Below are 17,542 nucleotides of genomic sequence, written 5' to 3'. Positions count from 1 at the left end.
TTAAGACATGAAGGTCAGTCAGTTTCGGAACATTAGCATTTGAAAGTTTCTTCAAGTGGAGTGGCAAAAACTATGATGAAACTGGCTCTCATGAGGACCGCCACTGTAAGGGAAGACCCAGAGTTATTTCTGCAGCAGAAATAAAAGTTCATCAGTTAACTGCACCTCCGATTCAAGTAATGGACACATCTCACCATCAACTGTTCAGAGGAGACTGCGTGATTCAGGCCTTCATGGTCAAATTGCTGCAAAGAAACCACTACTAAAGGACACCAATAATAATAATAAGAAACTTGCTTGGGCCAAGAAAATACGAGCAATGAGCATTAGACCGGTGGAAATCTATCCTTTTTTGGTCTGATGAGTCCAAATGTGAGAGTAGGTGAACAGATCTTCACATGTGTGGTTCCCACGTCTAAATATTGCTGTTACATTGCACAACCTTCAATGTTATGTCATAATTGCGTAAAATTCTGGCAAATTATTTCGCAACCAGCCAGGCGGCCCAAACTGTTGCATATACCCTGACTCTGCGTGCAATGAACGCAAGAGAAGTGACACAATTTCCCTAGTTAAAAGAAATTCATGTTAGCAGGCAATATTAACTAAATATGCAGTTTTAAAAAGATACTTGTTTATTGATTTTAAGAAAGGCGTTGATGTTTATGGTTAGGTACACATTGGTGCAACGACAGTGCTTTTTTCGGGAATGCGCTTGTTAATCACCCGTTTGGCAAAGTAGGCTGTGATTCAATGAGAAATTAACAGGCACCACATCAATTATATGCAACGCAGGACAAGCTAGATAAACTAGCAATATCATCAACCATGTGTAGTTAACTAGTGATTATGTTAAGATTGATTGTTTTTTATAAGATATGTTTAATGCTAGCTAGCACCTTACCTTGGCTCCTTGCTGCACTCGCATAACAGGTAGTCAGCCTGCCACGCAGTCTCCTCGTGGAGTGCAATGTGATCGGTGTCCAAAAATGCCGATTTTCTATTGTTATGAAAACTTGAAATCGGCCCTAATTAATCGGCCATTCCGATTTTAATCAGTCAACCTCTAATTGAGAGCATCCTGTCGGGCTCTATCACCGCCTGGTACAGCAACTGCACCGCCTGCACTGCAGGGCTCTCCAGAGGGTGGTGCGGTCTACCCAACGCATCACCGGGGGCAAGCTACCTGCCCTCCAGGACACCTACAGCACCTGATGTCACAGGAACGCCTAAAAGATAAGAGACAACAACCGCCACTGCCTGCTGACCCCGCCATCATCCAGAAGGCAAGGTCAGTACAGGTGCATCACAGCTGGAACCGGGAGACTGAAAAACAGCTTCTATCTCAAGGCCATCAGACTGTTAAATAGCCATCACTAGCACATTAGAGGCTGCTGCCCTATATACAGTTGAAGTCAGAAGTTTATATACTGTACACCTTAGCCAAATACATTTAAACTCAGTTTTTCACAATTCCTGACATTTCATCCTCGTAAAAATACCCTGTCTTAGGTCAGTTAGGATCAGCGCTTTATTTTAAGAATGTGAAATGTCAGAATAATAGTAGAGAATGATTTATTTCAGCTTTTATTTCTTTCATCACATTCCCAGTGCGTCAGAAGTTTACATACACTCAATTAGTATTTGGTAGCATTGCCTTTAAATTGTTTAACTTGGGTCAAATGTTTCGGGTAGCCTTCCACAAGCTTCCCACAATAAGTTGGGTGAATTTTGTCCCATTCCTCCTGACAGAGCTGGTGTAACTGAGTCAGGTTTGTAGGCCTCCTTGCTCACACATGCTTTTTCAGTTCTGCCCACAAATTTTCTATAGGATTGAGGTCAGGGCTTTGTGATGGCCACTCCAATACCTTGACTTTGTTGTCCTTAAGCCATTTTGCCACAACTTTGGAAGTTTGCTTGGGATCGTACATTTGGAAGACCCATTCGGGACCAAGCTTTAACTTCCTGACTGATGTCTTGTGGATATATTGAAGCAACATCTCATCATTTTCCACCCTCATGATTCCATCTATTTTGTGAAGTGCACCAGTCCCTCCTGCAGCAAAGCACCCCGACAACATGATGCTGCCACCCCCGTGCTTCATGGTTGGGATGGTGTTCTTTGGCTTGCAAGCATCCCCCTTTTTCCTCTAAACATAACGATGGTCATTATGTCAACAGTTCTATTTTTGTTTCATCAGACCAGAGGACATTTCTCCAAAAAGTACAATCCTTGTCCCTATGTGCAGTTGCAAACCGTAGTCTTCCTTTTTTTTATGGTGGTTTTGGAGCATTGGCTTCTTTCTTGCTGAGCGGCCTTTCAGGTTATGTCGATTTATAGGACTCGTTTTACTGTAGATATCGATACTTTTGTACCTGTTTCCTCCAGCATCTTCACAAGGTCCTTTGCTGTTCTGGGAATGATTTGCACTTTTCGCACCAAAGTACGTTCATCTCTAGGAGACAGAACGCGTCTCCTTCCTGAGCGGTATGACGGCTGCGCGGTCCCATGGTGTTTATGCTTGCGTACTATTGTTTGTACAGATGAGCGTGGTACCTTCAGGCGTTTGGAAATTGCTCCCAAGGAAGAACCAGACTTCTGGAGGTCTACCATTTTTTTCTGAGGTCTTGGCTGATTTTCTTTTGATTTTTTCCCATTTACTTTAGATTGTGTATTGTTAGATATTACTGCACTGTTGTAGCTAGAAACACAAGCATTTCGCTACCCCTGCAATAACATCTGTTAAACACATGTATGTGACATTTGACTTGAAATTCAGAACTGCTGGACATCAACATAATAAACTTAAGCACTGATAATTGGGAATGAGATCAGAATGATTGCCAAGGCTTGATCCATAAATGAAACCATGAACTGGGTAGCATAGCCAACAACTAAAACAATCCACATGTTCAAATCAAAAGACCTGATTTTAGCATAACATCAATAACGCAGAAATTATTTAGTATTTCGTTTTTAAATGCTCTGACGAAAACCAGGAGAACAAGAAACACTTTTTAGTGAGAACAGAAATCCACTGAGTAAAAAAAATAAATGTACATACTTATTTTTAAAGATGTAGCCTACGATGCAATACTCAATAATTTTAAGGAGAGCAAAAACTACTTGGCCTACATTTGAAGACCACTGCAGATGCTTCGGGGATCTTCCCAATTAAGTAGCCTAGTTTTGTTATTAGGCCTTAGTTCTCTTCAAATAGCCAATCACTCACAGGCCACCTCTTCCAATGCATTGTGGGAAAGTGTGCGTCTAATTCTACTAAAACAAGAGCCGAAATGAGTATAACATCCTGGCATTTAAACCATACTACATTTTTGAAATGTCGCATTCTATTAAACGTTCTATTTTTGCATACTGATAATGTGTCATGTGATTGCGTTGTTGCGTTGTTTTCCCGCTATTTGTTGGTTTCGGTAGCGCATCGCCATATCTAATTGATCAACTGTTGTCAAAGCCAAGATGAGTGACATCCGGGCATTTCTAATGCACTTGATTTTCTAAATGTCACATACTATTAAACGTAATAGCCTACTATTTAGGACTCACTATGGGTAGATACGGACAGTGTTTTCATAACATTGTTGGACAAGTTTAAAAGCTCATTGTTTGTATCCATAGAGACAATTCTTTTTTTTCACCCTATATTCACACTAATTTAGAATACCTGACGTTTTAACAGTACTTAAAGGTTGTGTGTGTGTGCTGTGCACATGTGTTAAACTTCAAGAAAATTACTTTTGTTGTTTATGGTGAAAATGCTATTAAAACATTCTGATGTAGATCATTTTAGTTTTTCTGTATTTTACTATTTATTTATATTTATTTAACTAGGCAAGTCAGTTAAGAACAAATTCTTATTTACAATGACGGCCTACCAAAAGGTCTCCTGCGGGGACAAGGGCCTGGGATTAAAAATACAAAAATAAATACAGGACAAAACGCACATCACAACAAGAGAGACAACACTACATAAAGAGAGACCTAAGATAACAACATAGCAAGGCAGGAACACAACACAGCATGGTAGCAACACAGCATAACAGTGTGGTAGCAACACAACATGGTAGCAGCATAAAACATGGTACAAACATTATTGGCCACAGACAACAGCACAAAGGGCAAGAAGGTTGAGACAACAACACATTACGCAAAGCAGCCACAACTGTCAGTAAGAGTGTCCATGATTGAGTCTTTGAATGAAGAGATTGAGATAAAACTGTCCAGTTTGAGTGTTTGTTGCAGCTCGTTCCAGTCACTAGCTGCGGTGAACTGAAAAGGGGAGTGACCCAGGGATGTGTGTGCTTTGGGGACCTTTAACAGAATGTGACTGGCAGAACGGGTGTTGTATGTGGAGGATGAGGGCTGCAGTAGATATCTCAGATAGTGGGGAGTGAGGCCTAAGAGGGTTTTATAAATAAGCATCAACCAGTTGAGACAGGTATACAGAGGTGACCAGTTTACAGAGGAGTATAGATAGATAGATACAATCAAAGCAATGTATGACTAACTCAATGCACTGCTTTTGAAATGGAAAAAATATTTTATTTAGGGCCAAATTGTGAGTAATCACGATTAACTAATGCCGTTAACTCGATTTTAATTGTTTGACAGCCCTAATAATTTAACATATTTATCTGGCACACTTGGCTCATTCGGTTGTGTTTTCTACATCACTATGAAATATTTCTGGGCAAACTACAATTACATTTCATACAGTTATGGTCGTGCGAAATTGTCCAATAAGACCCCATTGATTTGTTAGTAGGGCTGGAACGATATCACAATGTTTTGCATGGCAAAAATGAAAACGCGAAGCAGACAACTCTTTTTAGTCCTTTAAAAACCTGCTGTATGTAAAAGATTTTGTGCTATAGCTTGGGAAATGAATAATGGGACTCTGGATGACAACATAATGATGTTTATGCCCAACATTAGGGCTGTTTTCCGTTTAATCCGCTTCGTGTTTTGTTTACTTGCCACGATACTAATAAGTATTGCAATATTGGTATCGTCTGGCCCTAGGGTGGTCATATTGGGGGAAAAAAACTTCTGTGGGGTTAATGCGTAAATTCTGTGATGGCTGTGTATCTATACATCTTTTTAAAACCCTGCTATAGCCGTGTGTGCGCAATTTGGTGCTTCTATCACCGAAGTTACAATCCAAAAACAGAGATGCCCCATTATATGGCTAAGCTTCCAATATTCTAATGTCAATGGCACAATATGGGTGATTTGTAAACAATAGTTGTAGCTGGTGAGTTTTTCCTTTTTTAAAGCCATTTATACAGGTCATTCTGATATGTACTCTAAAGAGGTCAAAGTTCTGTTGACCTGAACATCACAAAAACGTTTGATGGATAGCTGTGAATCTGCTTTCCAATGCCTTCAGAAAGTATTAATACCCCTTAACTTATTCTATATGTTGTGTTACAGCCTGAATTCAAAAATGTATATAAATGTGTTCCCTCACCCATCTACACACAATACCCCAAATTCTTTGCAAATCTATTGAACATGAAATGCATTACATTTCTCACTTATATAAGTATTCACACCCCTTAGTCAATACCTTTTAGAAGTACCTTTGGCAGCGATTACAGATGTGAGTCTTTCCGGGTAAGTCTATAAAGGCTTTCCACACCTGGATTGTACAACATTTGCCCTTTTTACTATTTAGAAAATTCTTCTGGCTCTGTCAAATTGGTTGTTGATACTTGCTAGACAACCATTTTCAGGTCTTGCCATAGATTCAAGTAGACTTAAGTCAAAACTTTGACTTGGGCAGTCAGGAACATTCCCTGTCTTCTTGGTAAGCATCTCCAGTGTAGATTTGGCCTTTTTGTTTTATCTTAATGTCCTGCTGAAAGGTGAATTGGATTTGGCCCAAACATAACATTTTGCATTCAGGACAAAAAGTTAATTGCTTTGCCACATTTTTTGCAGTAGTATTTTAGTGCCAACAGGATGATTTTTTTTTTTGTACAGGCTTCCTTTTCGCTCTGTCAATTAGGTTAGTATTGTGGAGTAACAACAATGGTAATCCGTCCTCAGTTTTCTCCTACCACAGCCATTAAACTCTAACTGTTTTTTAAAGTCACCATTGGCCACATGGTGAAATCCCTGAGCGGGTTCCTTCCTCTCTGGTAATGGAGTTAGGAAGGACGTCTTTATCTTTGTAGTGACAGGATAAAAAATAGCAGACATTGAATATCCCTTTGAGGATGGTGACGTTTTTAATTACACTTTGTATGGTTGAGACACCATCCAAAGTGTAATAACTTCCCCATGCTCAAAGGGATATTCAATGTCTGCTATTTTTATTTTTACACATCTACCAATAGGTGCCCTTTGTGAGGCATTGGAAAACCTCTCGGGTCTTTGTGGTTGTATCTGTTTGAAATTCACTGCTTGACTGAGGCACCTTACAGATACTTTTATGTGTGGGGTACAGGGATGAGGTAGTCATTCAAAAATCATGTTAAACACTTATTGCACACAGAGTGAGTCCATGCAACTTATTATGTGACTTGTTAAGCACATTTTTACTCCTGGACTTATTTGCGCTTGCCATAACAAAGGGGTTGAATACTTACTGACTCAAGACATTTCAGCTTTTCATTTTTTTATTCATTTTTAAAAACATAATTCCACTTTGAATGTGTGTAGGCCAGTAACCAAAAATCTAAATGTAATCCATTTCAAATTCAGCCTGGAACACAAGAAAATGTGGATAAGTCAAGGGGTGTGAATACTTTCTAAAGGGTATAAGTGAGCAATAACTTATTGTATACTGACATTGATTGTCATGAGGTAAAATCCCGAGGGGGAAAATTAATGGAATAGAGGGTTGAAAGAGTAACACACAGAGAACTACCAATGCTGCACTGCCGTCACATTTTCCAACTCTAGGGACATACTGTAGACCTTCAACAAATCACTGCGACAACACCGTACCAAGTGAGCCCGACGGACCCACATTTGGGGGTCTGTCTCATGGACTATATGTAGGAATTTGGGTACCATGTACACTATATAACCAAAAGTACATGGGCACCTGCTCGTCGAACATCTCATTCCAAAATCATGGCCATTTTAATATGGAGTTGGTCCTCCCCTTTGCTCGTATAACAGACTCCACTCTTGTGGGAAGGCTTTCCACTAGATGTTGGCACATTGCAGCAGGGATTTGCTCCCATTCTGCCACGAGCGTTAGCGAGGTCCAGCACTGATGTTGGGCGATTAGGCCTGGCTCGCAGTCGATGTTCCAATTCATCCCAATGGTGTTCGAGGGGATTGAGGTCAGGGCTCTGGTGCAGGCCAGTCAAGTTCTCCTACACCGATCTCGACAAACCATTTCTGTATGGACTTTGCTTTGTGCATGGGGTCATTGTCATGCTGAAACGGGAAAGGGCTTTCCCCAAAGTTGGAAGCTCAGAATTGTCTAGAATGTCATTGTATTCTGTAGCATTAAGATTTCCCTTCACTCTAACTAAGGGGCCTAGCCCGACCATTATTCCTCCACCAAACTTTATAGTTGGCACTATAGTAGTTTCCTCCTGGTGTCCGCCAAAACCAGATTTGTCCGTCGGACTGCCAGATGGTGAAGCGTGATTCATCCCTCCAGAGTCCAATGGCGGCGAGCTTTAATCCACACCAGCAGACGCTTGTCATTGCGCATGGTGATCTTAGGCTTGTGTGCTGCTGCTCGGCCATGGAAAACCATTTCATGAAGCTCCCGACGAACAGTTCATGTGCTGACGTTGTTTGGAATTCTGTAGTGAGGGTTGCAACCAAGGACCAACTATTTTTACGCGCTTCAGCCCTCGGCGGTCCCGTTCTGTGAGCTTGTGTAGCCTACCACGTCACGGCTAAACCGTTGTTGCTCTTAGGCATTTACACTTCACAATAACAGCACTTACAGTTTAACAGGGCAGCTCTAGCAGGGCTCTTCCAGTGTGTCTGGCATCACTCAGACATTCAGTGCATGTTCTGTTCTTAAACCAAGGGCTGAAGCGTCATATAAACACACTTAAATACATACACTGGAGTGCTTTTTTTTTATTGCCGGTAAATATTGACTTAATATCCAGCACTTTCTCAGACATTGGATGTGTAGGTTCTACACATTCTTTCTCTCTGCCCTGATATCACCCCTACGTGTGACCAAAACTATAATTGCAGCTTATTTGTCACACACACACACTGGCTGAGATGAGCAACAGATGTTGGGAATCCACCTGACACACTATCACTCTAAATTTACTGGGCCTCACTTCCAACAATGCCACGGTTGTGTGAACGAGCACATTGGCCCTCTCTTAAATCTTCCTTTTATCTGTGTTATAAATGTATTGTGTTTCACAACTCACTTAGCTCTCGGGCTGTCTTATATCTAGACATTTTTTCTCTTCAAATAAAGGGAAGTTATGAACACGCCCAAACGGTAAGCAACTCGCGGAATGAATTGATTTGGTTCTCCCACACACCCACATGTTTGTAAAGAGCAGCGAGCACAGCGGTTGGCCTTTATGAGCCAATTCCCATTGGGCTACATCTCTGACCTGTTTGGCAACTGCCTATTCCTTTTTAACCTTTCACAGACATTGCATATTTTTTTGGGCAAGTAGTTGGAAACTTGAACAAGCACTTGGAATCCGTTGCGGCCCAATTACCATCGCGCCATTGTTTTCCGACCTTTTTATTATTATCATCTGGGTGGCTTACACTATCTCCGGTTGCTCATGTGTGGGAATTCTGGGGAAATTTCTCTCAGCATTTCCTTGTAAATATGAAGTGGGGGTCCGGTTTTCCAATGCATCTGAAGTTGACTCATTTACTGCCTCGCCTTCGGGATCCTACCTGAGGCCATCCCAATTGTCACTTGCACAAACTTGTCAGACTTTTTTTTTTTTAATGGGCAAGCAGTGTCACAACATTTCTTGGAAAAGGTGGTTTTAGGAATGGATACCATTCTGGTTAGAACTCTAAGACCACGCGGGCCATCCAGTGAATGCACCCGCTGCAGTTATGTAAGGTCCCACTACTGCACTGAGTCATGTGGGAAGGATGTGAACTCCATCTCCCACCATGTATTGATCCCTGTGTGGGAGATCTGCTCCACAGATAACAAATGGGTAGTTGCGCAGTACAGGGATGTGAGCAATACACAGGAACTGCAGGGCATTTCCTCAATATCTTTGAAGTTTAGCAGACCGTCAGCATGAACACTGAAGACGGAGGTGTGGAGAAGAAGAATGGTGTCTAGTTTGTCTTTTCTCTTAAGACAAGCGGCTTAAGGATGGTAGCCTCGCTGTTTTGGTGTGAAATCATCATTTAGGCAGCTTTTTTTGGTTCACTTTAGGCCAAGTTAGCTGTTTTGGCGACAGCCTGCTGTTTTCAGATAGCCTGTTCCCGTATCTGTTTGTGCTGTAGCCAACTCACTCCTGTGGTTGTTGGCTACACAGAACAAACAGAGCAGGCACCAGGTTAGTTTGCAGAGCCTTTTCCCCCATACTCATTGTCCTCTCCTCTGGGCTGCTCTCACTGAGGACTGCCTCTCGTCCACTAGCTGATGTCTTTCTACTGCGCCGAGTCGCCAGGCAGATTTTTGGGCTTTAAACACGGCTAATAATAAGGTCTCTTGTCGTTCCCACAATCGGAGCCAGGCAGGAGAGGAACAGGGCAGACACCGTAACACCAAATACCTTTTTGAACTTTTCACAATCAAATTATGCACAACATTGAACTTTTTTTTATTTTTTTAAGACAATTTTATTAAAGAAAAAAGACTTGATATGGTTTCTGCTTGGTTTGACCCATCTGTACTCTCTGTGGATATTTTGAACTGCAGCTCAACAAGGAAAACAAGCCACCTTGTAAAATCTATCAGATATGGCCAATTTTCAGTGTAAATTAAAAAATGTCAAAGGGGCCTGAACTTATCAAGTAATGGGAAAATGTCGATAACCTATTTTGATGGTGTAATTCTTAAACTTTCATGCGTCTTCCTTTTTCAAGGGATAGTCAACTCCATCTCAAATTAAAGTTCTCTGTTTATATTCTGGATCTTGTTGAGCCACCTTGTCCTGTGTGGTTACCTTGGGTTGTCACTGTTGTGGCCTCCCAAACATGATCCCCTCGTGATTGAGCTACAAAACTTTGACGGTCCATAACTAAATTCATGTTACCATTTCTTCAGGTCATAAAAAGAGAATTCGTACAGCTTGTCTTATCTGCATTGCATAATTTACAGTGCTAACTTTGGCAAAAGGGAAGGAAAAATGGGTGGTTAGAACCATTTACTCATATCCTTAAGAAGAACTGTAATCACTCGCTATTGCTCATTAACATCCACCAAACAACAGGAAATGAAAGTAACTAAAAATATGGTTCAAATTTGACGTAAAAGCGGAAGGATACTAGAAAAATAGAAATTTCTATGACCCCATGGAAATGATCGGATAAGTATTTACTCAAATGCCTGAGCAATTTGGATTCTGAAGAGGTTGCTCTGGGTCTTTGATGTCCGCTGCCTGTTGCAGGATGTGAAGTCTGTGCGACAAAGGTTGGGGTTGGAGCCGTATGGGACTGAAGCTACAGCCAAAGGTCATCACTTATCAAGCTACTGATGTTGATCCGAATTGCACGTGAATAAACCGGTATGTTTTTCTGCTAGTTTGGAGAAACTGGCCTTTCCAAATACTTTAATTTTGGAAAATACTGTTGTGAATTGCTAATTCATTTGAATTATCTGTTGGCCATGCATTACGAATATTACATACCATCTTTACATTTTGAGTGTGTGTTTTGTCAATGCCTTTAGGCGTGTTCTCATTCTCACCTAGATAGCCATTTTAATTAAAGCGTACCTTTTTTATTGTCTGTTTAAATACCCCCTAGGACGCCTTCCAGCAGCAGTACCCCCTGTGTTTTCATTGTCCCTTCACTCCTGCCAGCATTTGCTAATTCTCTTGACAAAACAGCCAGGTGTAACCGACCCCCAAATCTGACTTCACATTCCTTCTCTTAGTGTTTCCGTAATTAGTCTCAACTCCAGCATTTCTCAGCCAAGCTCCTTTCCTTCCCCCTCTTTGTTTGTTTGTCTTTCTTCCGAGCAGGGGAGGCTTAATCCTCCTCGTACACCTGTGCCTTTTCACCCAGGTCTCTGAGACACCAATGCAAATATCTTTACCATCACAAAAACGAGTGGTAATCCCTTATGATGCTTAACTTTAAAAAAATATATATTATATTTATTTATTCCCTCCACAAAAATGAGCCGTGTGCATCTGAGCCGGCTTGTTGCTTTTCGAGAAGTTTGTTTGCACTGCGTTTGGATGTCTCGGCTGAGTTCTCTCTTACAAACGACTGCCCTATGTGTGCTCGACGTAGTAAACTTTTTTTGTTTACTACGTTTGACATTTTTCCATATTTTGGTGTAATTATTTAAAAAAAATGTCCTCACCAGTATACCTGCATTTTGGCAGTTGGAGTAGAAGATAAGAAAAAGCCCACCATTTGGCTTTCTCACAGATTTATTTCATCCTCTACCACTCACTGGGTAAACCACTGATCCCGAATGTCAATCTGTGACTGCTGGGCCTCTCCAAACAGCAGCCTTATCAAACAGACAGGGTCTTAGAGTGGATTGGAAAACAGGAAGCGACGGGAACTCTGGGGATGGCCTTTGGCACAACTTTACTGGCGTCGAAAAGTTCACTGGCTGCCATTAACCCCGCTAGCAGTCAGTGACCAGTCTGATTTCAATGGGTTCGTTCAATGTTACGGGTCGACAGAAGTTTACTACGCTCTTTCACAGCCACGAACAGCATATTCTCTCTCAAGGTATCGGGGTAGCATGGCTACAGCGTAGCTACAGAGAATGATCACTGTAAATAGGACCTTTTTGAGTGTGTGAAAAGGCCTTTTGTGGACCTCCTTAAATAAGCTTCCCACGAAAAGTAACCACCCATGAAAAGGGCCCTAACCCTCTCCTATGTTGTAGATCATACGTTGAGCCTGCAAGTGGAGTTGTGGGTACACTAGCTTTTGGCTTTTCTTCCCCGATGCAGATAGTCAGTTTGGATACAAACCTCCGTCTTTGGCGTACTTAGCTGGTGTAGCCTATTTATCAGTGCACGGACATTTTAAAACGTTAGATAACAAATGGGCTAGGACTCCTAGTAAATGAGGTGGTCGATTTGAGAGTCATGTCTCTTTTAATTTTGGATATCAATGCAACACACATTTTGTCAGGGATTTTTCTGAATGTTGGGTGAAAAACCAAACATAATTATGTGGCCATATTCTGCTTTTAGCAGATGGGTTTTTTAATCATAACTATATCAAACAGTTGTTGTAAATTTTGCGCTTGGAGCATGTACTTTCATGAGGCATAAGTTATATATTTCAATCAATTGATTGAAATATATATAAAATAATTTGTTTAACCTTTATTGAACTAGGCAAGTCAGTTAAGAACATTCTTATTTACAATGACGGCCTAGGAACAGTGGGTTAACTGCCTTGTTCAGGGGCAGAACGACAGATTTTTACCTTGTCCGCTCGGGGATTCGATCTAGCAACCTTTCGGTTACTGGCCCAACGCTCTAACCACTAGGCTACCTACCTGTGTCCACATACTTTTGTATGTGGACACCACTTCAAATATTTAAGCGACACACGTTGCTGACATGCGTATAAAATCAAGCACACAACCATGCAATCTCCATAGTCAAACATTGGCAGTAGAATGGTCTTACTTAAGAGCTCAGTGACTTTCAACGTGGCACCGCCATAGGATGCCACCGTTACAACAAGTCAGTTCGTCAAATTTCTGCCCCGCTAGAGCTGCCCCGGTCAACTGTAAGTGCTGTTATTGTGAAGTGGAAACGTCTAGGAGCAACAACGGCTCATCCACGTAGTGGTAGGCCACACAAGCTCATAGAATGGGACCGCCGTGTGCTGAAGCACGTAGCGTATAAAAATTGTCTGTCCTCGGTTGCAACAGTCACTACTGAGTTCCAAACTGCCTCTGGAAGCAACGTCTGCACAAGAACTGTTCGTCGGGAGCTTCATGAAATCGGTTTCCATGGCTGAGCAGCCACACAAACGCCTAAGATCACCATGCACAATGCCAAGTGTCGGCTGGAGTGGTAAAGCCCGCCGCCATTGGACTCTGGCGCGGTGGATACGTGTTCTCTGAAGTGATGAGTTACGCTTCACCGTCTGGTGGACGAATCTGGGTTTGGCGGATGCCAAGAGAATGCTACCTGCCCGAATGCATAGTGCCAATTGTAAAGTTTGGTGGAGGAGGAATAATCTGGGGAGGGGCTGTTTTTCATGGTTCAGGCTTGGCCCCTTAGTTCCAGTGAAGGGAAATCGTAACGCTGCAGCATACAATGACATTCTAGACGATTCTGTGCTTCCAACTTTGTGGCAACAGTTTGGGGACGGCACTTTTCCTGTTTCAGCATGACAATGCCCTTGTGCACAAAGCACGGTCCATACAGAAATGTTTTGTTGAGATCGTTGTGGAAGAACTTGACTGGCCTGCACAGAGCCCTGACCTCAACCCCATCGAACACCTTTTGGGATGAATTAGAAATCCAAACTGCGAGCCATGCCTAATCTCCCAACGTCAGTGCCCGACCTCACTAATGCTCTGGTGACTGAATGGAAGCAAGTCCCGCAGCAATTTTCCAACTTCTAGTGGAAAGCCTTCCCAGAAGAGTGAAGACTGTTATAGCAGCTAAGGGGCGACCAACTTCATATTAATGCCCATGATTTTGTAATGAGATGTTCGACGAGCAGCTGTTCACATACTTTTTGTCATGTAGTGTACCAATCACGGATTGCCCCTTTTTTTCTTCACACAGGAACCCAGTTACTGGTTTTATTACATCAGTAATACTCTGTCACCATCTGCTGCTAAAGACATTTGCTTTTCCCATAAACAAATTAGCATAATGCGCATATTTTTTTAATTTTTAACAATACCAACCCACTTGGCATATTTTTAAGTAGGATCTATCTTTTGATCGCTTAGGCTTGAATATTCCCTTGCATGGTTCCTTGCTCTTGACATGGCTTATTTACAGTCTGTCATTATTTGAGCAGGTGTACTACTTTTTTGTGCCATTTTCTGACACGGCCCATCATTGGTTGCACATTATATCTCACTTTTATCCTGTAACCTAATGTCTTTCTTTTCCTCGATCACACAGTGTAGCTGTGGTACTTAGGACTGGGAGGGTGCCAACCTAGTGTGACTTGGCACAGAGCTTCTGTTGCAGCCAGAAGTTAGGACAACTTCAAACAAACAAAAAGCATGGTCCTTCTCGTGCGGTTGTATTTATAGAACAGAGGGTGTCATCTTATTTATTTGAATAAATTATACCCATTTACTGGGTTAGTGAAAGTATCCCAAAAATCCCATACATAAAATGTTTTTTTTAGCTCTTATTTTAACAACAAAAATATATACAAAAAAAAACACTTCTCAGTTTTTGCCTTTTTGAAATTCACATAGGTCTCCAACATAGTTTAGAGCAGGATGTTAAATGTAATATACAGATGTCACTCAGTCTTAACACCTGGCATGACGACATGAAGCTTTGGCTGCATCACCATGTCCTCCCGTTGTACTACCCCCATCTGCTGCTCTCTGCCAGGGCTTCTCCCCTCTGACGGTGGCTGGGGTCGGAGGTGGTTTTAAAGGAAAGGAGCAGTGCTGTTAGAGCTTTCCTGAAATGACCCCGAGGGTGCCTGGAGCAGTCCACCCCCCCAACCCCCTCTCGCTATCTGACAGGAATGCCACACACACGCAGCTCTCATCTTGCCACCCAGTGCCGCTGCGCCATTTTTCTACTGACTGGGAGGTCCTATACTGCCACTACTTATATAAGATATATAGCTACCTCCCCTTCTGTGTTTTCTTAAATTCTCGTTCCCTTATGCCATGATTCCTTCATGTCTGGCTCTGATTTATACTTCAATTATGTGCTTTGCTATTCCAACACACAGATCAGCTAAGCAACGACAACATCACTGACTTATAATAACTGGAGGAATGTCCGAGTCATTATCAGCTGCTTGTTTGTCTCCGGTTGAGCTCGTTAATATATGCCATATAGCAGAGCCTTTTATGCAAAGTAACTAACAGTCGTGTGTACATACACTTTCGTTTGGGTGGCTCCAGCGGGACTCAAACCCATGAACCTGGCGTTTACATGCAACATGTTCTACCAACTACCAGATTTCCCATCCAAGGCGGTGAATGAATTACGAGTATCTCTGGAGACCAAATAGATGTGTGTGCTCTAAAGTACAGTTTCCCAAACAGGAGAGTGAGACGAAAGAGCTTGAGAGGGCAAACAAAACGGGGGTTGGAGGCGGCTGTAGATCTAGCTTGTTTATCTGAGTTGTCCGAGAGTTCCTCCTTATTCCCCGGGAGTAAAAGCCTTAAAGTTGGTTCTCCTCTGCGGGCTGTCTGCTTGGGATGTGTGTGAAAAGCTGAGGAGGAGGAGTGTGTGTTGTGGGGTGTGTGTGTGTGAGAAAGAGCCAAGAGGATGTCAGGGAAGGGAGAGCTGATGAATGGGGGAGACAGGTCTGTGGCTTTGCTGTCCTCGGCTAGAGCTGCTCTTTATGGCCTTGGGGCCCAGCCAGATCTCTTGTTCGGTTGCCAACAGCAACAAAGTCATGCTAAAACCTTCCAACATCTTTCTGTTTTGTCAACATAAAGTGTAACTAAATGATTCTTCTTTTGAAGTTATGGGTGTTGATTTAGTTTAACTCTTTGGGCACCGATTTGACTGTGCAAATAAGCAGTTCTAGTGAAAGGAGACTGTAAATGTTCGATTTTTTTCTTCTTCTCCAAATCTCTCATTCTAATGTAGATGCAGAATGAAGTATTCAGTTGATTAATGTGCATTCCAAACTTGTTTCAAGCCTACTATACTGGTCCAAAACAGTATGGCACACCCTGGCAAAAAAAAAATTTAAATGGCAAATTTAAATCTTTCTTATTGGACAAGTCTAGGAAGTCCCTCGCTGTTCAACATTCTTTTCCATTTGGTGCATAATGAGCACGACCCAGATCCTATGCAGTTGCAGTCATGCTGCCTCACGATCTGTCTCCTTCCCTCTTTCCGCTTCAGGATGTGAAGATTTTCCGGGCGCTCATCCTTGGGGAGCTGGAGAGGGGCCAGAGTCAGTACCAGGCCCTGTGCTTCATCTCGCGCCTCAACCACAACGAGTTCATCCCCAGCGAGTCCATGGCCCGACTCAGACAGGTATGTGTCACCGACCGGGGTTCTAACTCTAGTACTTCAAGATTGTTAGTCGCTGAGTTAAAGCCAAGGCATTAGCTCAGGGAGGGATGGGATATTCGCTTACTGAATGGCCTTGTTTGAATGTTACATTTATCCTTTCTTTCTTCCTCTCCTTCGGGTAATCACTGATCTAACACAACATGATACTTGCTAGCAAGAGCTTCCTTTGTAGTTCCACTATGTTGCTTTCACCTATTCCTGCTGTGTCGGATCAGTGATAACGCCAAAGGAAAGATACAGGGAATAACAAGTAACAAATAAGGCCAGTGAGTGTCCTTGCTCGGAGTGGGGGACGTGAATGAGCATTATCCCATTTGATAAAGTGACCTTGGCGACATGACTGACTTTGTCCTGCTGTCCATCAGAAAAACCCTCACGCCATCCGCATGGCGGAGGAGAGGCGGGGTCACGACCAGCTGACCATGAACGTGGCGCTGAACCTGAGCCGGGCGTGGCAGCTCAGCAGCCACATCTACAACATGTGCAGCGAGGCCCGGGAGGCCATCTACACCCGGGAGAGGGACGTCCAACATTGGCTGGAGAGAGGTCAATAGAATGAATGTGGGCACAGCGTGTCACAGATAATGTCATCCCAAAGGGAATTAATACAAATGGAAAATGAGAGGCTGGGAGACAAAACTGAAAGGTGGTCTAAAGTAAAAATATTTTAAGGTACTACTTAAGTAGTTTTTTGGGGGTATCTGTACTTTACAATTTATATTTTTGATATCTTGTACTATATTCCTGAAGAAAATAATGTACTTTTTACTCCATATATTTTCCCCAAGACCCAAAATGACACGTTACATTTTGACTGCTTAGCAGGACAGGAAAATTGTCCAATTCATGTACTTATCAAGAGAACATCCCTGGTAATCCCTACTGCCTCTGATCTGGCGGACTCACTAAACACAAATGCTTTGTTTGTAAATGATGTCTGAGTGTTGGAGTGTGCCCCTGGCTATCCGTAAAAATACATTTAAAAAAAGAAAGAAAATGGTGCCTGCTGGTATGCTTATTATAAGCAATTTGAAATGATTTTTACTTTTGATACTTGTGTATATTTAAAACTAAATACTTTTAAGCTTTTCCTCAAGTAGTATTTTACTGGGTGACTTTCACTTGAGTCATATTCTATAAGGTATCTTTACTTTTACTCAAGTATGGCAATTGTGCACTTTTTTCACAA

At 42.2% G+C, this 17,542-nt stretch overlaps 1 protein-coding gene across 1 annotated transcript in view; it reads left to right on the top strand.

Moving 5' to 3' along the window:
* The window catches only part of LOC139549252 (out at first protein homolog), a 31,306-nt gene that overhangs the window by 9,796 nt on the left and 3,968 nt on the right, over nucleotides 1–17,542 (top strand). Inside the window, exons 2-3 of the mRNA XM_071359508.1 lie at nucleotides 16,180–16,314; nucleotides 16,719–16,899. Of these exons, the coding sequence (XP_071215609.1) occupies nucleotides 16,180–16,314; nucleotides 16,719–16,899 (316 nt within the window). The remainder of the gene's footprint in view (nucleotides 1–16,179; nucleotides 16,315–16,718; nucleotides 16,900–17,542) is intronic.

Source organism: Salvelinus alpinus, chromosome 22, assembly GCF_045679555.1.
Source record: "Salvelinus alpinus chromosome 22, SLU_Salpinus.1, whole genome shotgun sequence".
NCBI lineage: Eukaryota > Metazoa > Chordata > Actinopteri > Salmoniformes > Salmonidae > Salvelinus > Salvelinus alpinus.
Note: the sequence above shows the minus strand (reverse complement) of the source record. Positions and strands in the feature narration are given on the sequence as shown.